At 62.8% G+C, this 26,633-nt stretch overlaps 6 protein-coding genes across 11 annotated transcripts; 2 read left to right on the top strand and 4 right to left on the bottom strand.

The window, feature by feature from the left end:
• Positions 1–138: 138 nt before the first annotated feature.
• On the bottom strand, positions 139–1,742 carry FAM167B (family with sequence similarity 167 member B). The gene is made up of 2 exons (XM_064172752.1): positions 1,299–1,742; positions 139–706 (listed from the first exon to the last, which is right to left on the bottom strand). Exons 1-2 carry the CDS (start codon positions 1,593–1,595, stop codon positions 443–445), a joined length of 561 nt encoding a protein of 186 aa, XP_064028822.1. The 5' UTR covers positions 1,596–1,742; the 3' UTR covers positions 139–442.
• Positions 1,743–2,313: 571 nt separating this feature from the next.
• Positions 2,314–8,120, top strand: LOC135190929 (myotubularin-related protein 9-like). Of its 3 annotated transcripts, XM_064172746.1 has the most exons (12): positions 2,314–2,661; positions 3,176–3,453; positions 3,675–3,734; positions 4,014–4,122; positions 4,410–4,535; positions 4,627–4,800; positions 4,922–5,139; positions 5,262–5,423; positions 6,136–6,277; positions 6,377–6,597; positions 6,768–6,919; positions 7,785–8,120. In XM_064172746.1, exons 2-12 carry the CDS (start codon positions 3,257–3,259, stop codon positions 7,946–7,948), a joined length of 1,725 nt encoding a protein of 574 aa, XP_064028816.1. In that variant the 5' UTR covers positions 2,314–2,661; positions 3,176–3,256; the 3' UTR covers positions 7,949–8,120. The 3 variants fall into 3 exon arrangements, with proteins under 3 accessions (XP_064028816.1, XP_064028817.1, XP_064028818.1); XM_064172747.1 differs by lacking the exon at positions 3,675–3,734; XM_064172748.1 differs by lacking the exons at positions 3,675–3,734; positions 4,014–4,122 and having other exon boundaries at positions 4,460–4,535.
• An 803-nt stretch (positions 8,121–8,923) lies between these two features.
• EIF3I (eukaryotic translation initiation factor 3 subunit I) lies at positions 8,924–24,077 on the bottom strand. 2 transcript variants are annotated; one of them, XM_064172750.1, is made up of 11 exons: positions 24,074–24,077; positions 15,197–15,289; positions 14,517–14,604; positions 13,768–13,833; positions 13,307–13,456; positions 13,073–13,200; positions 12,125–12,235; positions 11,625–11,714; positions 10,582–10,655; positions 10,327–10,419; positions 8,924–9,347 (listed from the first exon to the last, which is right to left on the bottom strand). In XM_064172750.1, the coding sequence occupies exons 1-11, from the start codon at positions 24,074–24,076 to the stop codon at positions 9,266–9,268; spliced, it is 978 nt and encodes a 325-aa protein (XP_064028820.1). In that variant the 5' UTR covers position 24,077; the 3' UTR covers positions 8,924–9,265. The 2 variants fall into 2 exon arrangements, with proteins under 2 accessions (XP_064028820.1, XP_064028819.1); XM_064172749.1 differs by lacking the exon at positions 24,074–24,077 and adding an exon at positions 15,930–16,034.
• TMEM234 (transmembrane protein 234) lies at positions 15,998–18,752 on the top strand. Of its 2 annotated transcripts, none has more exons than XM_064172757.1 (5): positions 15,998–16,027; positions 16,858–17,009; positions 17,612–17,678; positions 18,049–18,141; positions 18,393–18,752. In XM_064172757.1, exons 1-5 carry the CDS (start codon positions 16,015–16,017, stop codon positions 18,452–18,454), a joined length of 387 nt encoding a protein of 128 aa, XP_064028827.1. In that variant the 5' UTR covers positions 15,998–16,014; the 3' UTR covers positions 18,455–18,752. The 2 variants fall into 2 exon arrangements, with proteins under 2 accessions (XP_064028827.1, XP_064028826.1); XM_064172756.1 differs by lacking the exon at positions 15,998–16,027 and adding an exon at positions 16,292–16,439.
• IQCC (IQ motif containing C) lies at positions 20,613–24,119 on the bottom strand. Its single transcript, XM_064172751.1, has 5 exons — positions 24,011–24,119; positions 23,463–23,606; positions 22,696–23,008; positions 21,608–21,726; positions 20,613–20,748 (listed from the first exon to the last, which is right to left on the bottom strand). Exons 1-5 carry the CDS (start codon positions 24,074–24,076, stop codon positions 20,707–20,709), a joined length of 684 nt encoding a protein of 227 aa, XP_064028821.1. The 5' UTR covers positions 24,077–24,119; the 3' UTR covers positions 20,613–20,706.
• Positions 24,120–24,197: 78 nt separating this feature from the next.
• Positions 24,198–26,249, bottom strand: CCDC28B (coiled-coil domain containing 28B). 2 transcript variants are annotated; one of them, XM_064172753.1, is made up of 6 exons: positions 26,095–26,249; positions 25,346–25,518; positions 25,075–25,226; positions 24,845–24,999; positions 24,719–24,741; positions 24,198–24,489 (listed from the first exon to the last, which is right to left on the bottom strand). In XM_064172753.1, exons 2-6 carry the CDS (start codon positions 25,498–25,500, stop codon positions 24,438–24,440), a joined length of 537 nt encoding a protein of 178 aa, XP_064028823.1. In that variant the 5' UTR covers positions 25,501–25,518; positions 26,095–26,249; the 3' UTR covers positions 24,198–24,437. The 2 variants fall into 2 exon arrangements, with proteins under 2 accessions (XP_064028823.1, XP_064028825.1); XM_064172755.1 differs by lacking the exon at positions 26,095–26,249 and having other exon boundaries at positions 25,346–26,084.
• Positions 26,250–26,633: the final 384 nt, after the last annotated feature.

The raw sequence follows: 26,633 nt of genomic DNA, 5'->3' as shown, positions 1-26,633 counted from the left end.
CAGCTGGGCAAGGGGTGGTGGCAGCGTGGTCCCCTCTGCCACCCCCAAGTCCCCTCAGCAGTGAGCCAGGAGCAACACCTGGGGGCACAGGTGGGTGCCCGGGTACAGGCCAAAAGAAAAAGGAATGAATAGCAGCTCTCACCTTCACCTCCTTTTATTCCTCCTTCAAAGGCTGCTCCCCACATTGTCCACTGTGGTTGACCCCAACGTACTGAGAGACAGGGCACTGGGTGCCCCCAAATGCTCTGTACCCGCTGGGGATGGTGGCATTTCCCATGCCACTACAGCATGGCATTGCTCTGGAGCAAGGCTGGCAACACCATGGCTCAGCACTGCCTGTTCTGGAGGAGCTCAGCAGTTCCCCAGGGCATTTTGGGAGGGATCCTTGAGCCCTGCCAGGTCCAGATGTAGCCATGGGTGCCCAGGAGGCTGCCAGCAGGGCTCAGCAGAGGGAGAAGCGCCGGGAGTTGATGTTCATGCGGGTGACACCGATGTGCTTGAGTGGCATGGAGAGCAGGAAGGCAGCCTTGGGGGGGATGTTGCAGAGCAGGTCGGAGTCTTCCTCGCAGCCCTCGAGGCCGAAGGTAGCATCATCCAGCATCTCCTTGTGCTGGTGGCAGGCCTGCTCCACCTTCAGGCGGTGCAGCTGTGCCCGCAGGCGCATCAGCTGCTGCGCCAGGCGCTGGTCCACCGCCTGCATCTCCCGCTGCAGGGCGAGATGGGCATCAGGGCGAGAGCTCCCGAGTCACCATTGGGGACACTGGGGCAGCAGGGACAGGGCCTGGCCAGGGCACAAGCCCACCATGGGCACGCATGGCCGCGGCATCAGCACAGGGCCCACACAGGGCCCCACCCTGTGCCAGGATTGCAAAGGGACACTGGTGGGTTTGCACCCACACAGCTGCTGCTGCCTGTGTCAGCCCAGGAAAGCCACTACACCTGTGCTATGCCACTGAAGTCCACAGCAATGCCACAGCCCTGCCACACGCCCAGCAGGCAGGAGGGGGTGACAAGCACCTACCCGAGCAGAGCTGTGACCTCCAGGGCTGTGCAGAGCACATGTGGCAGAGCTGGGCACTGCAGAGCCACATGTGCTCAGCAAACACCCACGTATGCCAGCCAGGCTGGGCAAAGGAGCAAAGCTTAATGCTGTGGATGGAGCAGCCTGGCCCTGGCACATCCCTGAGGTCAGGCTCTAAGTGTCCCCTCCACACAGAGAAGCCTCCTGGCCCCAGCTCCCCTCGGGGCTCACCCCTTGCCCACCCCTCACTCTCCCCATCCCACCAGCAGCTACTCACCAGCTCCATCCTGAGCCACTCCAGAGCTGCCTCCATGGTGGCAAAACCACAGACCCTCCCATCCTGCTTATCCTCGGGGTGCTCAGGTGCCAGCTCTGCCCCTGCTGCCCCTCCCGCGGTGCGGCTGCGCCAGGGCTGGCCCCGCACCCGAGCTTCCCACTCCAGGTAGGAAGGTCTCCGCGTCTGCAGCTTCAGCTTGGCCGTCAAAGCCTTCACTCTGTCCATACTCTCCTCCTCCCAGGTGGGCTCCTCCTCCTCCTCACCCAGCTCCTTGAACTTCAGCTGGCTGAAGGCCATAATGGCCCTCACCTGAGTGCCACCCCAGACCCTTGGGAGACCTCTCTCCCCTTCAAACCTCCTGTGCAAAGGTTGAGGAGCAGCCCGATGAGGAGGAGCACTCCGAGCAGTGACTCTCACCCAACTCCTACCAGCTGCACCCACGTCCTGCCTATTTATTGACCCCCTCACACCCCCCCCCCCCCAACAATAAAGGCTGGGGGCACGGAGGGCACTTCTGAGGGGCAGGAACTGTCCTTATCCAGAGGAACGCAAAGGAAGAGTTTTTTGTCTCGCTCGGTGACGCTTTGGGTGTTGTTTTTTTTGTGTTTGGGTTTTTTTTCCCCTTTTCGTTTCTTTTTTAGCGTTGTTGTCTCCAGCTGGGAGGAGACTCCCAGTGCCCTGGGAGGAAGCCTTTACTGGGACATACTGGCAAGGATGATTTATCCCCGGGCGCAGCCTTCCCGCACCCGGGGGTTGGCCAAAAAAAGCCTAAGGAAGACCAAAAAAAAAGAACCAGAACCCGGGGGGGTGGGGAACAGAGCGAGGTGCTGGGGGCAGCCAGGGTCCCGCACCCCGGCCTGGCCCTTAAGGTGGAACGGGGTCAGGATACGGCCACTGCCCCCTTCCCCCTGCCTCGGGGCCGGACCACCTTAAAGCCGACATCCGCCGGGCTGGGAGCCCTGAGCTGAGCCGCTGAGCATGGCAGGGCTGTGCGGGGCATCGCCTGGCTCCCTGCCTGCACCCTGAGATCCCTGCTTGCACCCCCTGGATCCCTGCTGGCCATCTGAGCTTCCGCGCTCGCAGCCCGAGGTGCTGTGCTTATGCCCTGCGGTTCGCTCCGTGCGCTCTGATGCTCCCTGCTCGCACCCCGCGGTCCCTGCCCTGCCCCTCGGGCTTCTGCTTGCACCCTGAGATTCTTGCTTGTGCCTCAAGCTCCCCTGCTTGCAGCCCAAGCTCCCTGCTGGCATCGTGAGCTGCCCTGCTTGCACCCCACGGTCCCCTGCTTGCACCCCGAGGTCGCCACTCTCACTCCGAGCTCCTCCATTCGCACCCCGAGCTCCCCTGCAGCCCCGAGCCGGAGCAGGTAAGCTCAGCTGCTCCCGAGGCAGGCAGCGCTGCCACCGCTCACCCTCCTCCTCCTCGCCCAGGGCACTTGGCAGCAGGTTTTGCCCTGGGCGGGGGTAGCTTTCGGTCCAGGCAGAGCTCGTGGGAGCCAGGGGTCAGGCTGATGCCAGGGGTCCGGCAGTGGTTGGCACAGCAGTGGGCAGGTTAAGACCCAGAGCCGTGCCCTGCAAGGCAGCAGTTGCATTGTCACCAGCTGCCCAAAATCCCTCCCGCCCAGCTTGGGAGCTGCTGGGTGAGCCTGGAGCCAGCTGAGCCTGCCCTTGCCTCAGTTTCCCCTTGTGCCAGGGCAGCTGTGCCAGGGGAGGGACTGCCACAGTGGCTGTGCGGTGAGGAAGCTCCATATGCTGGAGGTGACAATGTAAACAGGCGGGGGCGGGGGGGGGGAGGCGATGGGGCCCGGCGTGACGCAGAGGGCAGCAGAGGTTTCCAGGCTGGGCTGTGCTCGCTGCAGGATTTCCCCTTTCTCCCTCCAGCGCTGCGACAGCCGCGGGCAGCAGGTCCCTGTGCCAGGCAGAACCAGGCCACGCCAGAGCTCGGTGCCCTTCGGCACCGCCATGGAGTTCTCCGAGCTGATCAAGACAGCCACGGTGGAGAACGTGGTGCTGTCGTGTGCGGGGCTGCCAGCGGTGAAGGGCACTCTGTGTATCACCAGCCACCACCTGCTCCTCTCCTCCTGCCCCGGCGGGGACAGCCAGCCTGGCACCATGGAGCTCTGGCTGCTCATCCGCAACGTGGACGCCGTGGAGAAGAGGTGGGTCCGACCCCACGGGCAGCCCCGCGATGCCTTCTAGCAGCTTCACCCCCGACTTAGCTGGAGGGGACTCCCTGCTGCCCTCTCGGTGCCCATGGCAGGGCACAGCCACCCCAGGGTGCTGCCTGCTGAGCCTCATCCCTCCTCCTCCTCCCTGTGGCCCGCACCGGGGGATGCTCACGGCACCGGGCATTGACCTCCTCTTCTCCTCTGTGCCTCAGAGTGCAGAATTTAGGCTGGTACCAGCCCCCCCGGACTAACGGCTCCCCAGGAGACACCAGGTTTGGCTCTTACCACTCTCTCGGCTCTGACAACCCACCCAGCGTTGTGGCACCCAGCAGGTGCCAGCCGGGGCAGGGAGATGGTGGCAATCCCATCCTCAGGCAGGTGTGCCACCAGTGCCAGAGGAGAGCCAGCGCTTTGGCACCCACAGAGTGGCACAGCCTTCTTGTTCCACCCCTCTCGGCTCTCCCGGGGGTGGGGAAGGGACAGTTCAGCACTGCTGTGTGTCTGCCTGCCTGACCTGCAGCCAGCCCTGCCCCTCCTCCTGCCTTCCCCAGGCTGGCTGCTTCCTCCGGCACCATCACTCTCCGGTGCAAAGACCTGAAGGTGCTGCAGCTGGAGATCCCGGGCATGGAGGAATGCCTCAACATTGCCAGTTCCATCGAGGTGAGGCTGCCCGAGCCCCGCCGGGGTGTGAGAGGCTGGCAGGAGAAAGTGGCTGCCCGCAGTGTTTGCTCTGGGTCTGTCATTAACGTGGGTAAACACTCTGCTCCCAGCGGCTGCTGCCACAAGGTGCCCACAGGGCTGGTAGAGCCAGAGCCTGCCCAGCCCTCGCTGGCGGCTGGGGCAGGCTTTGCAGAGCCCCAGGGCTGCGGTGGGGACTTTCTCAGCCACCTCTTACGCTCTGCTCTGCACACTCCGCCCGTGACCAGCTCCACCTTTGCCCTCCGCAGGCCCTCTCCTCGGTGGACTCGGTGATGATGCTGTACCCATTCTTCTACAGACCCCAGAGCCTGAAGCTCGAGGAAGGCTGGCACCTTTACCCCCTCGAGCAGTACTTCCAGCAGATCTCCTCGCAGGTGAGGGACCCACCTGGGCTGGGAGGGAAAAATGACTTCCCCACCTATGCCAAGCTGAGGCAGCCCCCTCCCCACTCCACACTTCCTCTAGACCAGCCAGTGGCGGCTGAGCAACGTGAACCAGGACTTCACCACCTGCCCCACGTACCCTGGCACCGTCATCGTGCCAGCAGCGGTGGACGACGATGCCCTGCGGAAGGCTGCCCGGTTCCGACAGGGGGGGCGATTCCCTGTCCTCAGCTATTACCACCCTAAAAACGGCACCGTGAGTCCCTCTCCTCATCCTGCCCCTTTCCCACCGCTGCTCAAAGCCCCTTCCCGATCCTGTGGGGGGTCCTCTGGTATCCCCCCGCCAGCTCTGGCTGCCACCGTCCCTCACCCCGCAGGCGATGCTCCGCAGCAGCCAGCCGCTGACCGGCCCCAACCGGAGGCGGTGCCGTGAGGACGAGCTGCTGCTGGGGACCGTGCTGGATGAGGAGGAGCGAGGCTTCATCATCGACACGAGGTCAGCCCAAGCTGCCAAGCAGGCTCGGATGAGCGGGGGAGGCACAGAGCCCAAATCCTTCTACCCAAAGTGGAGGAGGCTGCACAGACCCCTGGAGAGGTGAGGATCTGTGCCGAGACCTGGCGCTCCCTCGACGCTGCCCTGCCCATGTCACGGCCACTCCAAACCCCCCTTCCAGAAAGCCTCACCGAGCCCCCAGCACCACTTTCCTCTCCTCTCAGGGGCCGCCCGCTGCAGGAGAGCTTTATCAAGCTGGTGGAAGCCTGCAATGACAGCTCCATCAGCATGGACCGCTGGCTGAGCCGGCTGGACAGCTGCCGCTGGCTGAGCCACGTCAAAGCAGCCCTGAGCACAGCCTGCCTGGCTGCACAGTGCCTGGACAGGTAACGGGGAGGGGGGGGAGGGGTTCCTGCCTATTTTCCCCCTTTCAAACCTCTCAGGGTGGAACAAACCTCAGAGTCAGCAGCACAGCCCTGACCTATTCCTGACACAGGCCACTTATTCCTGGCCTGGCTCAGGAGCAGTGTGGCCAGCAGGACCAGGGCACTCCTTCTGCCCTCGTACTCAGTGCTGCTCAGGCCACACCTGCAGTGCTGTGTCCGGTTCTCAAGAGAGATGTTGAGGTGCTGGAAGGTGTTTGGAGAAGGGCAGCAAGGCTGGAGAGGGGCCTGGAGCACAGCCCTGTGAGGAGAGGCTGAGGGAGCTGGGGGTGTGCAGCCTGCAGCAGAGGAGGCTCAGGGCAGAGCTCATTGCTGCCTGCAGCTGCCTGCAGCGAGGCTGTAGCCAGGTGGGGTTGGGCTCTGCTGCCAGGCAGCCAGCAACAGAAGAAGGGGAGACAGCCTCAAGCTGTGCCAGGGCAGGGTCAGGCTGGATGTGAGGAAGAAATTCTCCATAGAAAGAGTGATTGGCACTGGAATGGGCTGCCCAGGGAGGTGGTGGAGTGGCCATGCCTGGAGGTGTTGAAGAGGAGGCTGCATGAGGCCCTTAGTGCCATGGGTGAGTTAATTAGAAGGGTTAGGTGCTAGGTTGGACTCAATGATCCTGAAGGTCTCTTCCAGCCTGGTTAGCTCTGTGGTTCTGTGCCCTTGCCCGCAGGGAGAAGGTCTCAGTGCTGGTGCACGGGGCAGAGGGCACAGACACCACCCTGCTGGTGACAGCCCTGGCCCAGCTGATCCTGGAGCCGTCCTGCCGCACGCTGCAGGGCTTCCAGGGGCTGCTGCAGAGGGAGTGGATTGAGGTGAGACCAGCAGGGCTCGCAGGGTTGGGGATCCCAGCCCAGCTGGGCACCCCCTGCTCCTCCTCACCCCAGTTCTCACCCCTCGGGGGGGTCCCACAGGCTGGCCACCCCTTCCACCTGCGCTGTGCCCACTCTGCCTACTCCCACGCCCGGCTGAAGCAGGAGGCACCTCTCTTCCTCCTCTTCCTCGACTGCGTGTGGCAGCTGAGCCGCCAGTTCCCCTTCTCCCTGGAGTTCAGCGAGCAGCTGCTCCTCACCCTCTTCGACAGCGCCTACGCCTCTGCCTACGGCACCTTCCTCTGCAACAGCGAGAAGGAGAGGTGAGAGGGGCGGGGAGGGGAGGTGGGGACAGCTCTGTCCATTAGGAGCAATGCCATGGTCACCACCACTCCCTGGAGCCAGGGGCTGAGCCTGCCTTCGTGCTGCCAGAGTCCCCCAGGGTCACATCAGGCTCTGGCGGGGACTGAAACGGCTCTTGGCTCCCCTCTAGGTGCCTGTGCAAAGTGAAGGAGAGCACACACTGCCTCTGGGCCTGGCTGAACCAGCCTGGGGAGAGGAAGAAGTACCTGAACCCTCTCTACACGCACAACCCCCTGGTCATCTGGCCCTCAGTCGAGCCCCAGAGCATCCAGCTCTGGCAGGGTAAGCTGGGCCCAGGGCTCTCAAACTCACCTTCAGCTCCAGGCTGGGCTGTGTGAGGCAAAGCTGCTCTGCTCCTCCCTAACAGGGCTACAGCACAGCTGAAATCAGAGTCATTAAGGTTGGGAAAGAACTCTGAGAGCATCAGGTTCAACCTAACAGAGTCACAGAATGCCAGGTTGGAAGGGACCCCAAGGATCATCTGCTGCAAGCTCTCTAGGTGATAGTGGAGGTGAAAGGAGCTGGCCCAGCACCCTGGCAAGCTGAGTCCCCAAACTGTCACAGAATCCAGCAGGCTGGAAGAGAGCTCCAAGCTCAGCCAGTCCAACCTAACACCCAGCCCTGCCCAACCAACCAGACCATGGCACTCAGTGCCCCAGCCAGGCTTGGCTTCAACACCTCCAGCCACGGCCACTCCACCACCTCCCTGGGCAGCCCACTCCAATGTCCAGTGGAGGCCACTCCATTGCTTCCCTTGGGAGATGACTCCAATCTCTACCTGTTCTCATGGGGAAAATCCTCTGGATTCCAGTCAGGATCTCCCCAGCAGTAACTTGTTCCCATTAGCCTTTATCTTACACCTCCATGCCCACTAGACCACGTCCCAAAGTGCCACACCTGCTTGAGTTCTGGACACCTCCAGGGATGGTGACTCCACCACTACCCTGAGCAGCCTCTTCCACTGCCTGACCACTCTGCCAGGAAAGAAATGTGTCCTAACATCCAACCTAAACCTCTCCTGGTGCAACTTGAGGCCATTTCCTCTTGTCCTATCAGGAACTACTTGGGAGAAGAGGTCAACAGCAGCCTCACTCCACTCTCCTTCCAGGTAGCTGCAGAGCAGTAACACAAATCCCTTCCCTCCTAGGTTTGTTCTTGCGCTGGATCCGTTCATCCCAGTACCTGGATGAGGCCTGGGCAGAGATCCAGCACTTAGTGGAGAGCAGCAAGGCCCTTGGCAAAGAGAGCAGAGGGAGCAGGCTGAGCCAGTCTCTCTCTGACCCCACTGCCCGGGTGGAGAGTGAAAGATGAAGAGCAGCATAAGCACCGCAGTCCCCAGGCCAAGGGGACACTGTGGGAAGCACTGTGCAGGACACAGGCCCCACAGAGCCCAGGGCATGGCTCTGGGAAGTGGGGACAGATCCCTTCCCAGCCTCTGGGCTGCAGAGACTGAGCTTGTTCCAGTAAAGTGCTCCCTCTCACAGCCCACACCTGCATTTCTGCTCATACACGGGGGCAGGAGTGGCTTCACCCCTTCCCCAGTGGGGTTTCAGCAGCACTGGTGGAGGAGAAGGGCAGGAGGTGGATGTGCCCAGAAGGATCAGTGCCCAGCAGCCCCTGCTGCCCCTGCCTGGCTGCTGCTGGCTGCTGTCAGCACAGCAAAAACAAAGTGGAAGGACAGAGTAAACCTGCTCCAAAAGCAAAGAATCACAGAAGGGTGAGAGTTGGAAGTGACCTCTGGAGATCACCAAGTCCCCCCCTGCCAAAGCAGGACCACCCAGAGCAGGTCACACAGGAACACACCCAGACAGGTCCTCAAGAGTCTCCACAACCCCTCTGGGCCCTCTGCTCCAGTGCCCTCTCACCCTCACAGCCAAGTTGGTCCAAGCTGGCAGCCAGCTTAGGAAATCTGCCCTTGAACCCAGTTTCAGGGAAGGAAAGGGATACAAACCACCCCCCCAGAGAGACAGACAGAGGGCTGGCAGGAGGAGGAGGATGTGCAGCACAAGCAGCCTAGTGCAGGAAATAACTGTTCCATGAGGAAAGTTGGCCAAGGGTCAGGGCAGCAAACAAACAAAGCAGCAGCCGTGGGCTGCCTGCTGCACCTCCAACCTCTTCACACCTCAGGCTTGGATCCCAGCTGCAGCCTCAGATCCTCAACCTAAGGTGGGCAGAGACCCAGGAGCAACCTCTCTGCTGTCTGCCCACGGGTGGGGGGAGCCAGGCACTGTGCTCAGGGTGATTTTATCCCAGACCCAAAGCCAGGCCCCATAGAGGTTCTCTTCCTTGCATTTGGAAAAGGTTTTTATTTATTTCCTGATGATTTTTTTTCCTCTCCCCTGATGTATAAATATGCCCAGCAGGAAGCCAGCAGGGCCAAGGGCAGGCAGCCAACCCAGCTCCCTTCCCTCTCCTTCACCCCCTCCTCCCCCCTGACAGCCAGCCCTGCCCTCGGGATCTGGTTGGGTTTTAGCTCCCCACCTCAGAACCCCCAAGTTCATTGCCAACAGCTTCCCATCGCCTCCTGCTGAGCAGACCAACTTCAGGCTTTGTAGCAGCTGCACTCAGGAGCTCCTGGACTGGGCAGTGTGTGGGAGGAGGGAAGAGAAGAGGAGGAAAAGTCCTTCCTCAAGCTTCAAATTCAAACTCGAAGTACTGGGGGTCGAAGTAATGGATGCGAACGTAGCCATCCTCACCCCCGCTGCTGTAACTGCAGGGCAGGAGAGAGAGGCAGGTCAGGGGTGCTGGCAGGAGCTCACTGCCACTGGGTCTGTCCCAGAGTGGAGAAGGCTGCTCCCACTGGGTCTGTCCCAGAGTGGGGAAGGCTGCTCCCACTGGGTCTATCCCAGAGTGGGGAAGGCTGCTCCCACTGGGTCTGTCCCACAGTGGAGAAGGCTGCTCCCACTGGGTCTGTCCCAGAGTGAAGGCTGCTCCCACTGGGTCTGTCCCACAGTGAAGGCTGCTCCCACTGGGTCTGTCCCAGAGTGGAGAAGGCTGCTCTCACTGGGTCTGTCCCAGAGTGAAGGCTGCTCCCACTGGGTCTGTCCCACAGTGGAGAAGGCTGCTCCCACTGGGTCTGCCCCAGAGTGGAGAAGGCTGCTCCCACTGGGTCTGCCCCAGAGTGGAGAAGGCTGCTCCCACTGGGTCTGTCCCACAGTGGGGAAGGCTGCTCCCACTGGGTCTGTCCCACAGTGGGGAAGGCTGCTCCCACTGGGTCTGTCCCACAGTGGGGAAGGCTGCTCCCACTGGGTCTGTCCCACAGTGGGGAAGGCTGCTCCCACTGGGTCTGTCCCAGAGTGAAGGCTGCTCTCACTGGGTCTGTCCCACAGTGGGGAAGGCTGCTCCCACTGGGTCTGTCCCACAGTGGGGAAGGCTGCTCCCACTGGGTCTGTCCCACAGTGGGGAAGGCTGCTCTCACTGGGTCTGTCCCAGAGTGAAGGCTGCTCTCACAACCCCCTCCAGAAACTACCACACGAGTCCCAAGACCAAGAGAAGTGTAAATGATGCAGCCAAAACATGCAGCAGAGTGGAACTGCCCAGCCCTGGCCGGCAGAGGGCTGAGGTGGGGAGAGTGAGGAAGGTGCTGGATGTGTTCCCATTGCTGACATCCCAGGAGCTCAGCCACACCCTGCCCCAAAGGTGGGTTTGGGTGGACTGGGGCATGCTGCAAGACCCACAGAGGTGCTCACCTCTTCCCATCAGGGTGAAAGGCAACGCTGTTGATGGGCCCGAAGTGACCTTTCACTCTGCCAAACTCTTCTTCAAAAGCCAAGTGGAAGAACCTGGGAGAAGGAAGATGTAAATGGGCACAAGAAGGCCAGAGCCTGGTTAAGGACACAACAAAATTGTTCTGCAGGTTCAGTGACTCCTCTGCCAGTGGCAGGAGCCCTGGGAACAGCACCCCTGGGCTGCTGGGAGGCCTCCTGGTGAGGACAGGCACCAACCTGGCCTCGAATTTGCCAATCCTGGTGGAGGTCGTGGTCACATCCATGGCCTCTTGCCCACCACCAAGCACAACCTGGGATGGAGAGAAGCCACAACACTTCAGTGCTGCTTACACCACAGAAGGGAAGGGAGCTGAGCTTTGAGGAAGCCTCCTATGGAGCCACAGACTCCAGCCCCACAGAAGTTCCAACCTCCCAGACACCTTCATCTGACAAGCAGAGGACACTAAGTCCTGCTCCCTGCACCACACCCCCACGAAGCTCTGCAGGCCCACTTCAGTCATGCTTTTCAGCTGGGCTGGTGACACTCTGCCTCCCAGGAGTCACACAGAGCCCCTCCCCATCAGCAAACTCATTCTGACCTGTTGGAAGGCAGCAAAGGGGAAAAGGATCTGAGGTCCTGGTGGATGGGAAGGTGAGCATGAGCCAGCACTGTGCTCTGGTGGCCAGGAGGGGCAATGCCATCCTTGGGTGGATTAGAAGGGCTGTGGTCGAAAGAGGTTCTCCTGCCCCTCTACTCTGCCCTGCTGGGGCCACATCTGGAGTACTGTGTCTAGTTCTGAGCTCCCTCAGTTCAAGAGGAACTCTCTGTGCTGGAGAGAGTCCAGCACAGAGCCACAGAGATGCTGAAGGGAATGGAACAGCTCTGTTAGGAGCAGAGCCTGAGGGAGCTGGGGCTGTGCTGCTGGGAGAGGAGGAGCTGAGAGGTGACCTCAGCAATGGTTATCAATGTGTGCAGGTGAGTGGCAGGAGGCTGCAGCCAGGCTCTGCTGGGTGATGCCCAGTGCCAGGCCAAGGGCCAATGGTGGCAGCTGAGGTAGAAGAAGTTTCATTTAACCATGAGGAGGATTTTTTTCCCTGTGAAGGTGCCAGAGCCCTGGCACAGGCTGCCCAGGGGGGCTGTGGAGTCTCCCTCTGGAGATATTCCAGACCTGCCTGGCTGTGTTGCTGTGTGATCTGCTCTGGGTGCTCCTGCTCTGGCAGGGGTTGGACTGGCTGAGCTCTGGAGGTCCCTCCAGCCCCTGACACTCTGTGACTCTTACATGGTCAAAGATGGGGGAGAGGGCAGCAGAGTTCACAGGCCGCTCCGTCCGGAACGTCTTCAGGTGCTCCAGCGTTGTGCAGTCAAACAGCTGGGAGGGAAAAAAGGCAGAGAGTGACTCTGCCATGGGGCTGGCAGCCTCACTTAGCTCCCCTTACCTGGCTGCTGGGCCTCATCTAGGCAGATGTTCACTCTGCAGTCACCCATGGGCACCAAACTCCCCCCAAACCACTTCCCCAGAAGCCTAAGGTTTCAGTAAACCTCACTCCTGGCACCTTCTGGAGGCAGCCAACTGCAGCTGTGTTTCTTTGGCAGTGTTGTTTGCCATGCCTGGTGCTGGCACCTTCCCCTTCACACCAAGTTTTGACTTCCTACTTATTCCAGTTGCTAAGGGGCAAAGCTCTGTGGCAGGCAAAGCTCTGTGGCAGGCAAAGCTCTGAGCAGAGGCCTTGCAAGCAAACAGCAACAGCTCCCTGCATTTCTGAGCAGCAGGAGCCTCACCTTGGCTGTGTTGTCTTTGGAAGCTGTGATGAACATGGTCATGTCCCTGGAGGTCTGGATGTCGTTGATCTGCTTGGTGTGCTCCTTGATGGTTGAAAGCTGCTCCCCTGACTGAAGGGTAGAGAAGGCAACTTCAGTGCTGGCAACTGAAGGGAGCCTACAGGCAGCTTCACGACAAAAACTGCTCCCATCTGGAGGGGATGAGGAAGAGTGTGGCCAGCAGGGCAAGGGAGGTTGTCCTCCACCTCTACTCTGCCTCAGTGAGGCCACATCTGCAGTGCTGTGTCCAGTTTTGGGCTCCCCACTTCAGAAGATGCAGGGAGCTACTGGAGAGTCCAATGAAGTCTGTGAAGGTGCTGAGGGGCCTGAGGCAGCTCTGTGAGGAGCAAAGGCTGAGAGGCCTGGGGGTGTTGAGCCTACAGAGGAGCAGCCCCAGAGGGGATGTGAGCAATGCTCAGCAAGAGCTAAAGGCTGAGGGGCAAGAGGATGGGGCTGGGATTCTTTGAGTGGTGTCCAGCAAGAGGCCAAGGGGCAATGGGCACAGACTGGAACCCAGGAGGCTCCCTCTGAACAGGAGAAGATTCTTTGCTGTGAGGGTGCTGGAGGCCTGGAGCAGGCTGCCCAGAGAGGTTGTGGAGTCTCCTTCTTTGGAGAGACTCCAAACTCCCCCAGGCCACTGTGATCCTGGGCAAGCTGCTGTGGGTGCCCCTGCTTTAGCAGGAGGTTTGGCCTGGATGATCTCCAGAGCTCATTTCCAACCCCAAACCCCACCAAAAAGCAGTTTAGGTGTGGCTGACAGCAGCAGGGCAGATGCTGGCACAAGGGAGCCACATCCTTTAACTGCCCTTCCAAGAGCCAATCCTTTCTGTCCCACAACAACAGGGAGGTGCTGAAGCCCTCCCCCAGGCACTGCTGCCCAAGGGAGATGCTGGTCCCTCTCAGCCTGACCTTGGCACTGAACTGGTTGAGCTCTCCACTCTCATGTCCTGCGATGATGAACTCTCCCAGGGGGCCCCACACAGCACTGGTGATTTTGGAGTCACTGCAGGGGATTTTCATGTAAGGCTCGTTGTTCTCTGCAGGAAGGAAGGAAGGGGACAGACAGACAGACAGAGTGGCACCAGCTCTGGCCAGCCACACTTCCCTTTCCCCCCTGGAGCAGGCCCTGCCTGGATTGCTCACCGATCTGGCTGGGGTCCCGCAGGTCAAAGAAGCTGACGAAGCACTGGTACCCCATCTGCTTGTCCGTGGAGAACATGATGATGTTCCCTCCAAAGTCAAAGCCACAGGTCCTGACAGCTGAGCTGGTCTTCACCAGGGCAAGCTGCTTCCCTGGGCACAAACCACAACCTGTCACTTCCCCAGGGATGAAGGCCAGCAGGGGTGGCCAGAGCCATGCAGCACGGAGCCGATGAGCAGGCTCGGTGAGCTGCGAGCTCTAACCCCAACTTCTGACCACTCAGAGGTGAGGTGAATGAATTCACTGAGGATCCACTCAGCCAGACACACACACAGCCCAACCCTCCCCTCCAGCAGCCTGAGCTTGGATTCAGAGCCCTTGCAGGGGAGGAAGGAGCAGCTCCTGCTGGCAGAGCGCTCCAGCAGCAGGGAGCTGTGACTGGGCTGCGTGGGCAGGCTCTCACCTGTCTCACAGTCCCAGAGCCTGCAGCTGTTGTCAGCAGAGCCAGTGAGCACGTGGCGAGTGTCCCCTGAGCACCAGTTAGGGAGCCACAGAACCATTCTGCTTGGAAAAGCCCTTTCAGACCATCAGGTCTGGCCCTGATTTAGCCTGGTGCCAAACCACGTCCCCCAGCACCACACCTCTGCACCCCCAGGGTGGGGACTCAAACACCTCCCTGAGGAGTCTTTTCCAGGGTCTGACAACCCTTGGAGTGAAGAAGGTTCTCCTGACACCCAACCTGAACCTCCTCTGCTGCAACTTGAGGCCATTGCCACTTGTCCTGTCACCAGTTACTTGAGAGAAGACAAAGCCCCCCCCAGCTTTGCCCCCAGCCTTCTTTGAGGTGCTTGTACAGAGTCAGGCTCAGGTCTCCCTCTGAGCCTTCTTTCCTTCAGGCTAAACAACCTCAGCTCCTTCAGGTGCTCCTCAGAACCTGTGTCCTCCAGACCCTCCACCACTTTCCTTGCTCTTCTTTAGACCTCAATGCCCTTCTTGTGCTGAGGGCCTCAATCTTTGATCCCATTGGGTGCTTCTGTGCTCCACAACCTCCCTGGAGGTGTTCAGGACCAGGCTGGATAAGACCTTGAGCTGCCTGTTCTAGTGGGAGGTGTCCCTGCCTATGGAACTGGCTGAGCTTTGAGCTCCCTTCCAACCTAAAGCATTCTGTGATTCTACAGGACACACAAAGTGCTTTCCAGCAGCAAAGGATACAGTCTGCATCCACACACCACACAGCTCCTGTGTGGCCATTGTAGGTGCCAAGCCTCTCTCCGTTCACTGAGTACCAAACATTGACAATCTGGCAGGAGAAAACAAGTCAGGACCCCACTCAGCAAAGAGCAAAGAGAGTGGTTAAGGTCTGAAGGGGATCTACAGGCAGGCTAGGGAGGGACTGTTCAGAAGGGCCTGCAGGGGTAGGATGAGGGCAATGGTTTGGAACTGAGGCAAAGCAGACTCAGGTTGGACATCAGGAGGGCAGCTCTGCACAGGGAGGGTGGGCAGAGACTGCAGGGAGGCTGTAGCCAGGTGGGGTTGGGCTCTGCTGCCAGGCAGCCAGCAGCAGAAGAAGGGGACACAGCCTCAAGCTGTGCCAGGGCAGGTCTGGGCTGGCTGTGAGGAGGAAGTTGTTGTCAGAGAGAGTGATTGGCACTGGAATGGGCTGCCCAGGGAGGTGGTGGAGTGGCTGTGGCTGGAGGTGTTGCAGCCAAGCCTGGCTGGGGCACTGAGTGCCATGGTCTGGTTGGTTGGGCAGGGCTGGGTGCTAGGTTGGGCTGAGCTTGGAGCTCTCTTCCAGCCTGGCTGGTTCTGTGATAAGAGCTGGGCCAGGCTCGGCGGTGGGGGTCTGCCTGCAGCCGGGGGTGGGGGGGAGGGGCAGGGCAGGCCGCACTCACGGGGTCCTTGGCCACGGTGAAGAGCAGATCTCCCTCGCGGTTGTACTTGATCTGCGTGATGGAGCGCTCGTGGCCCTGCAGCAGGATCGGCTTCTGCCGGGGGGGAGTCGCCGCTCACTGTGCCTCAGCCCAGCGCCACGGGGGGCCGGGAGGCAGCCCCCGCGCACCGCTCGCAACGCAGGAACGCCGAGCCGGGACCCTGCACCACCCGAGCACCGACTGCCCGCCCGAGCCCGGCTCCGGCCCCGGCCCCGGCCCCCGTCCCCCGGTCCCTAGGTCTGGCTCCCGACCCCGGTCCCAGTCCCGTCCCCCGGCCCCTACGGCTCTCTCCCGGCCCCCGTCCCCCGGTCCCTAGGTCTGGCTCCCGACCCCGGTCCCAGTCCCGTCCCCCGGCCCCTACGGCTCTCTCCCGGCCCCCGTCCCCCGGTCCCTAGGTCTGGCTCCCGACCCCGGTCCCAGTCCCGTCCCCCGGCCCCTACGGCTCTCTCCCGGCCCCCGTCCCCCGGTCCCTAGGTCTGGCTCCCGACCCCGGTCCCAGTCCCGTCCCCCGGCCCCTACGGCTCTCTCCCGGCCCCCGGCCCCCGGTCCCTAGGTCTCGCTCCCGGTCCCGGCCCCGGTCCCGTCCCCCCGCCCCTAGGTCTGGCTCCCGGCCCCATCCCCCGGTCCCGGTCCCGTCCCCCGGTCCCTAGGTCTGGCTCCCGGCCGCAGCCCCCGGGCCCGGCCCCGCTCTCACCATGGCGGCAGCGCAACAGGCGAGAGCGTCCCGCGATCACTTCCGGGTCAGGAGGGCGGCACACCGGAAGTGCGTCACCGTCACTATGGCGCCCGCGGGTGAGGCTCCGGCGGCGCGGAGGGGCCAGGCCTGGCCCGGGCGGGAGCGGAGAGGCCTGGCCCGGGCGGGGACGCTTCGGGGCTGTGCTGTTGGGAGGGGAAATAGGCCCCGGCTGGGCCCCGGGGGGGTCCTCCTTGATGGGGGCAGGCTGGGCCCTGGGGAGGGATCCTTCGCCGGGGGAGGGAGCAGGGCCCTGAGCTGCAGCCTGTGAGGCCTTCTCGGGGGGGGGGGGAGGGGGAGGTGGTCACGGCCTGGGCCCTGTGGGGGTCCTCGGTCGGGGCTGTGGGGTCGTGAGCTGCTCCCTCGTGGGGCTTGTGCCGAGGGGAAAGCAGGGCCGTGGGCAGGGCGCCTGTGGGGGAAGCTGAAGCGCAGGAAGCGTCATGGGAGCAGGAGCAGCTTCTGCCTGCGAGGGTGAGCAGGAGGAGGGGACACAGCCTCAGGCGGTGCCAGGGCAGGTTCAGGCTGGATGTGAGGAGGAAGTTGTTGTCAGAGAGAGTGATTGGCATTGGAATGGGCTGCCCAGGGAGGTGGTGGAGTGGCTGTGGCTGGAGGTGTTGCAGCCAATCCTGGCTGGGGCACTGAGTACCATGGTGTGGTTGGTTGGGCAGGGCTGGGTGCTAGGTTGGGCTGAGCTTGGAGCTCTCTGCCAACCTGCTCGGTTCTCTGATGGGAAGCAGCAGTGAGCTGGGCTGGTGAGGGCTGTCCCTGCCCGGGGGTGGGCAGCACTGGGCCGGGCTGGGCTCTGTGTACCCCTGCCCGTGGGGGCGGTGATGGCAGCCCCCAGGCAGGCAGTCCCCGGGGCCGTGCCTGAGGCCAGGCTGTGGCGCAGGCGAGGCAGCGGCGCTGGCGCTGGTGGCTGTGCTGTGGGGCAGCACTGGGCCCTTCCTGCGGCGCGGCGCGGCCGGGCTGGAGGAGCTGCGCTGCCAGGGCCGACTGCGGCAGCTGCTGGCCGAGATCCGCTTCCTCAGCCTCAACTACAAGGTGCGACCCTGCCTGGGCCCCTGGGTGTGCTGGATTGAGGCTGATCGGAGCAGTTTAACGAGAGAAAGTAGATCGTTGGCAGAGGACCGGAGGGTGTCAGACTGCCTTCGGTGGAGTTGATTGGATAGGGCTGGGGGATGGGTTGGGCTGGATGCTTTTGGAGGTCTCTTCCAGCCTGCTGGGTTCAATACTTTTACACTGTTACATTTCCCAGCTCTCATTCTTTATTCTCTTGGGGTCATTCCCTCCCTGTGCACTTCTGCACTTGATACTTTTCAACTGTTAAATACTCCATTGATCACCTGTCTTGTCCCCCCCCACTCACTTCAGTAACGTTTCACTTCCCTGCCTACAGCACTGTGCACAATCAAGACCCCTTTTCTAGGCAGCAGGTCATTAACCCTCACATTCTGTATGAAATAGTCACACTCTGCCTGCTGCAGACCAGAGCAGCTTGTGACTGGCACCAAGGTGCTGCATTTCCCCTGCCCAACACAGCACAGCATGAGCAGGTCCTGGCTCCTTGGCTGCCTGCTTGCAGGGGGGAGTGCACAGTGGGTTTGTGTGCAGCAGCTGACAGGCCTGTGGTGCTCTTCCCACAGTACATGGTGCCTTTTCTGCTCAATCAAGGTGGATCTCTCCTCTTCTACCTCACCTTGGCATCTGCAGGTTGGTTCTCTTTGTTGCCTTCGTGGGGTGGGTTGATTGGGAGTTGGGGATGAGCAATGATGTTGGGTGCTCTGGTGAAGAGTGATTGGCATTGGAATGGGCTGCCCAGGGAGGTGGTGCAGTCCCTGTCCCTGGAAGTGTTTAAAAGGAGGCTGGAGGAGGCACTTAATGCCATGAGTTAGCTAATTAGGATGGGTTAGGTGATAGGTTGGACTCAGTGATCTTAGAGGTTTCTCCCCAACCTGTGATTCTGTGACTCAGGTAAGCAGCAAGCAGCTGGCTTGTAACAGCCACCCATGAAACAAGCATCTTGTGATGAGTAGAAGATCATCCACTTGAAACTGTTTGGGTTTAAACTCTTCTCTTTCAGATCTGTCCCTGGCTGTGCCCCTGTGTAACTCCCTGGCTTTGATAGTCACACTGGTGACTGGGAGCATTCTGGGGGAGGACATTGGTGGTAAAAGTAAGTTGAACTGAAGATGTTTCCTCACACTGCCTCCTGCACCTATCTGCAGTGCCCTGTGGTCTCCACCACCCAGCAAATGCCCTCAGAAGGGCTTGGATTGGTTAAGGAATTCTTGCTGCAGAACCTGAGAGGGAAGTGAAGCAGACTCGTGGGCAGGGCTTGTGCATCTGAAGCTAGAGCTGGCCAAGCTAACAGCTTGTAGGCCTGACTAGTGCAAGTTCTCAAGCTCTCCTCACTCCTTCCTGCAGGAGCTGTGGCAGGGATGCTGCTCACTGTGCTGGGAGTCACACTCTGTGTAGTTGCCTCATGAAGGAGCTGCGGCAGAGAGCAGAGGAAGAAGAACCTGTTCCAAGGTAACCCTCTGTGGGTTCTGGCTCAGCAGCACCACCCTTCAGCTCAGTGTCAGCTGGAAAGCTCTAGTGTGACACCTGGGTGTCCAAAATCCTTGGACTGTCTTCCTTGAGCACTGGGGTGGGACAGGAAATGCTGAGAGGAGGTCCTGGTTAACATCTGGAGCTGAGGAAGTCTTCACCTGTGAGTGTCTTGAAGCAGGGATGGTTGAGTTGTCTTGCCCAGCACTGGGGGGATAATAAATGGTTCAAAGGGAACTCCTGGGATCAAGTGGTTTGTCTGTAGAAGGAGTCTGTTTAGGAGCTGCTCCTTTTTCTGGCCAGGCAGGTGACAGTGGCCTCCTCAGCTGAGGAGTCACCCTCCTCAGAGGTCTGGAGCAGCTCTGTGAGGAGCAAAGGCTGAGAGCCCTGGGGGTGTTGAGCCTGGAGAAGAGCAGCCCCAGAGGGGATCTGAGCAGCCCATTCCAGTGCCACTCTGACAACAACTTCCTCCTAACACCCAGCCTAGACCTGCCCTGGCACAGCTTGAGACTGTGTCCCCTTCTTCCGGCCCTGGCTGCCTGGCAGCAGAGCCCAACCCCACCTGGCTACAGCCTCCCTGCAGGCAGCTGCAGGCAGCAATGAGCTCTGCCCTGAGCCTCCTCTGCTGCAGGCTGCACACCCCCAGCTCCCTCAGCCTCTCCTCACAGGGCTCTGCTCCAGGCCCCTCCCCAGCCTTGCTGCCCTGCTCCAAACACCTTCCAGCACCTCAACATCTCTCTGCAATGGAGGATCCCAGAACTGGACACAGCACTGCAGGTGTGGCCTGAGCAGTGCTGAGCACAGGGGCACAAGAACCTCCCTTGTCCTGCTGCCCACACTGCTCCTGAGCCAGCCCAGGATGCCATTGGCTCTGCTGCCCACCTGGGCACTGCTGCCTCCTCTTCAGCTTCTCTCTGCCAGCACCCCCAGGGCCCTCTCTGCCTGGCTGCTCTCAGCCACTCTGGCCCCAGCCTGTAGCTGCTTGGGGTTGTTGTGGCCAAAGTGCAGAATCTGGCTCTTGGCATCACCAAGTTGAGAGCTCCCTCACCAGCCACCAGGCTCAAAGTAGCCACCCTGGAGGTCCAGTAGGTGCCAGCAGCTCACACCTCAGCCAGATGCTGTCACCCCCTTGCCTGCTTGCTGCCTGCATGAGAAGAGCAAAGGCTTCCTGTCCCCACAGCACACAGCAGCCTTGGCACTGAGCAGGTTGCCAGGGGTTGAAGCCAGCCATGGACTCCCTTGGCTCTGCCCAGAAGGCAGCAAGCAAGGCAGGAATAGAGAGACCCAGAAGAGGGCTTCAGGAAAGGTTTTTATTCACAGACAAGTCAGCATCACCAGGAGCAGAAAGTGATATCTGTCAGGTGGCAGGAGTGAGCCTTCTGTCCAACACAGGAGGGGCCCAGAGTCACAGCAGGGAAACACAGCACCAGGTGGGAGGATCCTTTCTGAGGGCCCTCAAACACCCCTGAAGTAGAGCAGCAGAGAGCCTCAAGCCCCTGGAGTCCTCAGCTGCTCCCTCCAGCACCAGCTCAGGTGACTGCCTCAGAGAGAATACCATGGCCAGGGAAGCCAAACCTCACCCCCAGGGTCAGCCTGGAGGTGCCATCACTCCCCACCAGCCACACAGGCAATGGAAAACTCTGTTCTTAACTCAGTGCTCCAACCAGGTGTCCCCCAAAGGCCAACCAGGAAGGCTTGGAGATCCCAGATCCTGCAGAGCCATCCCAAGCACACAGCTCAGACACCCACCTGGGTCACCCACAGCTCAGCAGAGAGCAGCTTGCTCCTGCAGGTTCACAGCCTCTGCTGCCTTCAGGCATTTCAGCCCCCCCCCCCAAGCAAGCAGCTGAAGAAGCTCCTGTAAGTGACAGCCTGCCCAACCCCCCCTGGCACCACCCAGCTCAGCCTTCACAGTGCTGCTGAAGCCCTGCTTTGAGCAAACGTTTGCATTTAAGAGCAATAAAAGGCTCTTGCCATGTTCAGCTCAAGTGGAAGACATCAGCCCAGGGAGCTGGAGTTCTCTCAAGGTGCTGCTGTCCACGTGGTGATGCCAGGGCTGTGGTGATGCCAGGGCTGTGGTGATGCCAGGGCTGTGGTGATGCCAGGGCTGTGGTGATGCCAGGGCTGTGGTGCTGCAGGTCCACTGCTTCTCCACACCAACATAAGTGCCCCACAGGCTGGGAATGCCCTTCTAGGGGTCAGGAGTGCCCAGTCCCTGTTTCAGCATCAAGTACTGCAGGAGGAAGAACAAACACCAAGCATGAACAATCACAGAATTAGCCAGGTTGGAAGAGACCTCCAAGCTCCTCCTGCCCAACCTAGCACCCAGCCCTTCTAATTAACTCACCCCTGGCACTAAGGGCCTCAAGCAGCCTCCTCTTCAACACCTCCAGCCACGGCCACTCCACCACCTCCCTGGGCAGCCCATTCCAATGCCAATCACTCTCTCTGACAACAGCTTCCTCCTAACATCCAGCCTGAGCCTGCCCTGGCACAGCTTGAGGCTGTGGCCCCTTGTTTGGTGCCTAGCAACAGAGCCCAACCCCACCTGGCTACAGCCTCCCTGCAGGTAGCTGCAGACAGCAATGAGCTCTGCCCTAAGCCTCCTCTGCTGCAGGCTGCACACCCCCAGCTCCCTCAGCCTCTCCTCACAGGGCTGTGCTCCAGGCCCCTCCCCAGCCTTGCTGCCCTGCTCTGGGCACCTTCCAGCACCTCAACATCTCTCTGCAATGGAGGAGTCCAGCACTGGACACAGCACTGCAGGTGTGGCCTGAGCAGTGCTGAGCACAGGGGCACAAGAACCTCCCTTGTCCTGCTGCCCACACTGCTCCTGAGCCAGCCCAGGATGCCATTGGCTCTGCTGCCCACCTGGGCACTGCTGCCTGCGCTGCAGCTCCTCTCTGCCAGCACCCCCAGCTCCCTCTCTGCCTGGCTGCTCTCAGCCACTCTGGCCCCAGCCTGCAGCACTGCAATCAGGGCACTGCCACTGCCCAAGCCTCCAGTAACTGAAGTGTCCCCACCCAACCCCAGTCCCACCACAGGCAGGCAGTGGTCTGAGGCTCTGCCTGGCAGGGGCAGGCTCAGGCCCTTACATTTTCCCGGCTGGCAATAGCTTGCTGCAGCCACAGCAGCTCCATCAGGAGGTGGTTCCTGTAGGCCTGGAGGCCTGAGCGGGTTCGGGGCAGTTCCTTTATGTCCTCAGGTGGAATTTCTGCAACGAATCACAGAATGGTTTGGGCTGGAAAGGACCTTTAGAGCTCCTCTAGTCCCCCCCTTCTGCAGTCAACAGGGACACCTGCAACCAGAGCAGGCTGCTCAGAGCCCTAACAAGCTGACCAGGGATGTGGCATCTCCTACCTCTCTGGGCAAAACCTGGGCCAGGCTCTCACCACCCTCAGTAATTAGAAGTTCTCCCTTGTGTTTGGGTTAAATCTCTCTCTTTTAGCCTAAATCATCCCCCCCCTGGCCTGCCCAAACAGGCCCTGCTCACAGGCCTGTCCCCAGCTTTCTGCTCAGCCCCTTCAAGCACTGAAAGGCCTCCAGAGGGTGTCCCTGGAGCTTTCTCTTCTCCATCTCTCTCAGCAGAGCCTTTCCAGCCCTCCCACCACTGCTGTGGCCTCCTCTGGCCTCACTCCAACAGGTTCCTGTCTGTGCTGAGAACTCCAGAGCTGTCCCCAGCACTGCATGGGGGGGCCTCAGCAGAGCAGAGGGGCAGGATCCCCTCCCCCTGCTGCCCACCCTCTGCCTGGGTCTGAGCTGTGAGCACAGGCAGCAGCAGCTGCTCAGCCACGGCAAGTGGCAGAATCCTCATCAGAGCAGAGCCAGACCTCAGCTCCAGCCCCTGCTGCACACACCTGGCCCAACCTCTGCACCACAGCCTGAGCTTCTCGGCTCTCCCAGCACCTGCTGCACCCCTGAGCTCAGCATCCCCAGAGCTCAGCGCCCCCAGCACCTGCTGCACCCCTGAGCTCAGCATCCCCAGAGCTCAGCGCCCCCAGCACCTGCTGCACCCCCAGGACCTGCTACCCCCCTGAGCTCAGCACCCCTCAGAGCTCAGCACCCCCAGGACCTGCTGCCCCCCTGAGCTCAGCACCCCTCAGAGCTCAGCACCCCCAGGACCTGCTGCCCCCCTGAGCTCAGAGCATGCAGCCCAGGCTGTGCCCCAGCTGCCAGCTCTTACCCAGGCAGTCTCCAAGGGCCTCTGGCTCCAGGGCAGTGCTGTCCCACACGGAGGTGATGCTGCTGAGCTCCTGCCAGTCCTGGCTCTCTGCTGGGGCACTGTGCCCCTCTGCAGTGCTTGCATCAGCCCCAGGGTTTGGGGGGCTCACTGCATTGCCCTCAGCCCCAGAGCTCAGGTCCCTCTCGTTCTGCAGCTGGGCTGAAGGTTCCACATCACTGCAGCCCCCATCCTGCTCTGGCTCAGCGGTGCCCAGCTCCTCCTGTGCCTTCTCTGTGCTGGCCTCAGGGGGACCTGAGCACTCCTCTTGGGCAGGCTGCCGAAGGGACAACAGAGGAGTGACTGAAAGGCAAGGGCAGGAAAGGGAAGCCCTGGGAGTGGCTCTGCTGTGCCCCAGTGCTGCTGGCACCCCTGGCACGGCCCCAGAGCGCTCTGGTTTGGACCACGATGAGCTCCTTAAAGGGCTCTCCTGGTGAATTCACCCCCAGATGGTGCTCAGCCACCGCAGGAGCGGGTCTGGCCGTTTGGCAGGATGGGGTCCCGGGGACAAGACCTGCAGGAGCCACCCGCACAGGTCCGGGGGTGTCCGGAGGCTCCACGCAGAGCGGCAGCAGAGCCTCGGGCAGGGACTCAGGGGGACCTCAGGGGGACCTCAGGGGGACCTCAGGGGGAGGGGATGAGCTCCTGGAGCAGTTTCAGGTGCCTAGGACCGCGCTGCACAGGTGCCCCCTGCCCACCCCTCCTGCCCACCCCAGCCCCCACGCACGGACCTCGGGGAGGAACACAGGCCGCGGCAGGAACCGGCCCCTCCACCGCAGCCGGCTCAGGTCTCCTTCGATCTCCCGCACCACCTCCTCGTACTCCGCCCGCAGGCTCCGGAAGCGCTTCCGCAGGAGGTAGCCCCGGACGCAGGCCTGCGGACACGCCGGGGGCGCTGAACTGCCTCGCCCCTTGCACCGCCCCCAGCCGAGCGCCCTTTGGCTCCCTCCCGGCGCACAAGGACCAAGCGCGGCCTGGCTCTGAGCCACGGGAGGCTTTAATGAGGCTCGGCCGCCGGCAGAGGGTCCCCGGCCCGGCACCCCCCAGGGCCGCTCCCAGCTGTGCAGCCTCCTCCTCCCCCGTGACGCCGCCGCTCCGCCGTGCCCCGGTACGGGGACAGACCCCCGGGCTCCCCGCGGACACCTGCCCAGCCACGGACCCCCCCAGAGGGCCTTTCCCCACGGAGCCCTCCTCCGCCATGGCCCCCACTGGGGTCCTTCCCACCCGGGAGCCTTCACCCCCCAGCCGGACTCCCGCAGCCTCCGCCCCAGGCGCCCACCTGCAGGCGAGTCACGGCGCGGAGCAGCTGCCGCCAGCCCTCCGCCTCCGCCGGCAGCGCCGCCATGGCGGCTGCGACCGCGCCGGGAGATGACGTCACCCGCCAGCACCGCCCCCGCCCCAAGCCCCGCCCCCCCCGCCCCAAGCCCCGCCCCCTCCCGGCACTCCGCTGCCCCCGGACTGGCGGCGCCGGCGCCGGGCGGGGACCGTGCAGGGCGCAGCCGGGGCCGGGAACGGCCGTGCAGGGCGCAGCCGGGGCCGGGGGTGGCCGTGCAGGGCGCAGCCGGCCCCGCTCCGTCCCGGTCTCGAGTGAGGTGTGTCGCGTCCGGCGGCCTTTCCGCGGGGGGGTGGCCCCGGTGTGGGGCTCCCGCGACGTATCCCGGTGGCGGCCGCCGCTACCACCCCCCCAGCCAGGGCTGGGCGCGGGGTCAGGCGGCCGCGTCCTCGGGGTCAGGGCTCTCGGCCAGGTGCAGCTTCTGTCTGAGCGGGGGTCAAGGGAAAGAGCCACGGGGACGTGCCACCCCCCGCCCCCGCCGTGACCGCCGCCACCCCCTCGCTGCCATCACACTGCCATCTCCACTGCCGCCACCACCACCGAGTCCCCCACAGCCACTGCCATCTCCGCTGCTGCCATCTCCGCTGCTGCCACCTCCGCCGCTGCCACTGTCACCACCAGTGCCACCTCAGCGCCGTGCCCGGCCCAGGATACATGGAGCTGCTGAGCTCCTCCAGCTGTGGGAGGCAAAGGCAGAGGCTGAGGCCCCGGCAGGGAGGCGCAGGCCGGTGCAGGTCCCGGCTGCGGCAGGGGGCCAGGGGCGCCAGGGGTGGCACTCACGTGTGCCAGCAGCTGGTCCAGGTTCCTGTCAGCCGCCACTTTCTTCTGCTCCTCGGGGAGCTCCTCCACGCAGACATCGAGGCCGAAGTGGAGCCGTGCCAGCTTCTCCTGCATCTCCCGCACATGCTCCAGCTGCTCGAAGGAGCACTCCTTCCCTGCGCCCGGCGGCAGCCGTCACCGGCCCCGTCCCCTCCCGCGCCCCGCACCCGCCCCGCCGCCCTGCTCCTCACCGAAGGCCTGCAGCTTGCCCGAGTGGAAGTCGCTGAGCAGGCTGAGCAGCCCCCCCTCCATCTCGCAGACGTCGGACACGTCGGTGAGGAAGCTGTGCTGCAGCGGCGCTCCCCGCGCCGCGCCCGCCGCTCGCACCCGCTCCTTGCTGGTCCTGCACGACGGACGGAGAGGATGGCACCGCCCGGACCCCCACCTGGCCCCGCACCGGAGGGGCCGCGGAGGGCTGTCGGTCACCCTCCCCCCCCACCCCCCCCGCACAGCGGCACTGACCGCCGGAGCCGGGCGCGCTGCCGGGGCGAGGGCAGGGTGGGCAGCGGCAGCGCGAAGGAGGTGCTCTTGCTGGGGGGCAGCGGCCGCGGCGCCCCGGGGGGTGCTGGCTGAGCCAGGCAGGCCTTAGGGCTCCGCTTCTTCCTCCGGTCCTCCATCTTGGCGGGGCAGGGACCCTGCGCAGGACGGACAAAGCTCCGGGCAGCTCTTCCCCCGCCTGGGGCCTCTCGCCCCGAGAGCCGCCGGGCACCGGGCTCCTCCCGGGGCGGCAGCGCCCGCGGCCTGTGGCACGGCGGAGGGGCCCCGGGACCCTCGGCACAGCAGAATGCCGACCGCGGCCGCGGATGAGCCGCAGCGAGGCTCCGAGGGCTGCGCCGGGGCTCGGCAGCGGCTGGAAAGGGCTGAAGCCAGCAGCTCCGGTGCCGGTAGCCGGACTCAGGCTGCCTTATCCCGGCGCCCGCGCCGGAGCATCGCCGTGCGGAGCCGAGGCAGGGACGGAGCCGCCGCTGGCAGCTGCCGGCCTGGCTTCGGCTCCCAGCGTCTCCCCCAGCGCCGCAGCAAAGAGGATTTGAGCCGCACACGCCGGGGCTGAGCCACCGCAGGTGCCCTCGGCGAGAGCAGGGCGCACACCGCGGGGCGACCGCGGGCCCGGGGAGGTCCTTCGTGGAGCCGGGATGGGGAGGTGAGAGCCTCTTTGTCCGTGGCTTCCACCCGCCCTCCCGGAGCGCCACCGCCGCGCCGTGGAGACTGACCTGTGCCAGGCTCTGCTCCAGCCTGGTGCCAACCCAGCTGCGGCCCCGAGCCCGCCGGACACCCCCAGCCCCCCACCTGTGGCCCGATCCCAAACCCGGCGAACACTGCAAGTCCGCCGGACGGCCTGAGCCCGCCGGACACCGGCCCCGCGGCCCCGGGGATTTGCATTTAAAGGGAAAGGGAACTTCCTCCGGAGCGTCCCCAGGGCGGTGGCACCGCCGGGCACCGGCCGCCCGCAAGTGACCCCCCGCAGCGTGCAGGAAAGGGCAGGATCCTGCCCACGGTGCCACACGGCGGCCGAGGGTCTGGTGAGGGTGTGGGTGACTCCTACATGCCCACCCTTGAAGTGCCCTGGCAGAGCTGAGGTCGCCCCCCCCCCCAGCCACCCCAAGCCGCCAGCGCTCACCCCCAGTCCCGGTGGTGTCACCGGGCTCGGCAGCGCCCAGCCCCGCCGGAACACGAGGGCAGGAGGAGGCAAGTCCTAGCCCTCAGCGAGCGCTGAACCAAGTGCAGCTGCTCCTTTAAACCGGCACCGGAC

Source organism: Pogoniulus pusillus, chromosome 37 (genome assembly GCF_015220805.1).
Source record: "Pogoniulus pusillus isolate bPogPus1 chromosome 37, bPogPus1.pri, whole genome shotgun sequence".
Taxonomy (NCBI): Eukaryota; Metazoa; Chordata; class Aves; order Piciformes; family Lybiidae; genus Pogoniulus; species Pogoniulus pusillus.
Note: the sequence above shows the minus strand (reverse complement) of the source record. Positions and strands in the feature narration are given on the sequence as shown.

Excerpts from the sequence above, each read along its gene's own strand:
- EIF3I (XM_064172750.1), bottom strand. Across the intron at positions 14,605-15,196 it reads TCACCGTGGCCAAGGACCCC|ATTGTCAATGTTTGGTACTC; the intron begins GTGAGTGCGGCC and ends TTCTCCTGCCAG. Across the intron at positions 13,457-13,767 it reads GCTCTGGGACTGTGAGACAG|GGAAGCAGCTTGCCCTGGTG; the intron begins GTGAGAGCCTGC and ends GTTTGTGCCCAG.
- FAM167B (XM_064172752.1), bottom strand. The coding sequence starts at position 1,595 with ATGGCCTTCAGCCAGCTGAAGTTCAAGGAGCTGGGTGAGGAGGAGGAG. Across the intron at positions 707-1,298 it reads AGTGGCTCAGGATGGAGCTG|CGGGAGATGCAGGCGGTGGA; the intron begins GTGAGTAGCTGC and ends CTCGCCCTGCAG.
- IQCC (XM_064172751.1), bottom strand. The coding sequence starts at position 24,076 with ATGGCGGCGCTGCCGGCGGAGGCGGAGGGCTGGCGGCAGCTGCTCCGC. Across the intron at positions 23,607-24,010 it reads GCGCCGTGACTCGCCTGCAG|GCCTGCGTCCGGGGCTACCT; the intron begins GTGGGCGCCTGG and ends GCGTGTCCGCAG. Across the intron at positions 21,727-22,695 it reads GGCCCTTGGAGACTGCCTGG|AAATTCCACCTGAGGACATA; the intron begins GTAAGAGCTGGC and ends GATTCGTTGCAG.
- CCDC28B (XM_064172753.1), bottom strand. The coding sequence starts at position 25,500 with ATGGAGGACCGGAGGAAGAAGCGGAGCCCTAAGGCCTGCCTGGCTCAG. Across the intron at positions 25,227-25,345 it reads CAGCGCGCCCGGCTCCGGCG|GACCAGCAAGGAGCGGGTGC; the intron begins GTCAGTGCCGCT and ends TCCGTCGTGCAG. Across the intron at positions 24,742-24,844 it reads TGGACCAGCTGCTGGCACAC|CTGGAGGAGCTCAGCAGCTC; the intron begins GTGAGTGCCACC and ends TGCCTCCCACAG.
- TMEM234 (XM_064172756.1), top strand. The coding sequence starts at position 16,409 with ATGGGAGCAGGAGCAGCTTCTGCCTGCGAGG. Across the intron at positions 17,010-17,611 it reads TCCTCAGCCTCAACTACAAG|TACATGGTGCCTTTTCTGCT; the intron begins GTGCGACCCTGC and ends CTCTTCCCACAG. Across the intron at positions 18,142-18,392 it reads GGAGGACATTGGTGGTAAAA|GAGCTGTGGCAGGGATGCTG; the intron begins GTAAGTTGAACT and ends TCCTTCCTGCAG.
- LOC135190929 (XM_064172746.1), top strand. The coding sequence starts at position 3,257 with ATGGAGTTCTCCGAGCTGATCAAGACAGCCACGGTGGAGAACGTGGTG. Across the intron at positions 4,123-4,409 it reads ACATTGCCAGTTCCATCGAG|GCCCTCTCCTCGGTGGACTC; the intron begins GTGAGGCTGCCC and ends TGCCCTCCGCAG. Across the intron at positions 6,278-6,376 it reads TGCAGAGGGAGTGGATTGAG|GCTGGCCACCCCTTCCACCT; the intron begins GTGAGACCAGCA and ends GGGGTCCCACAG.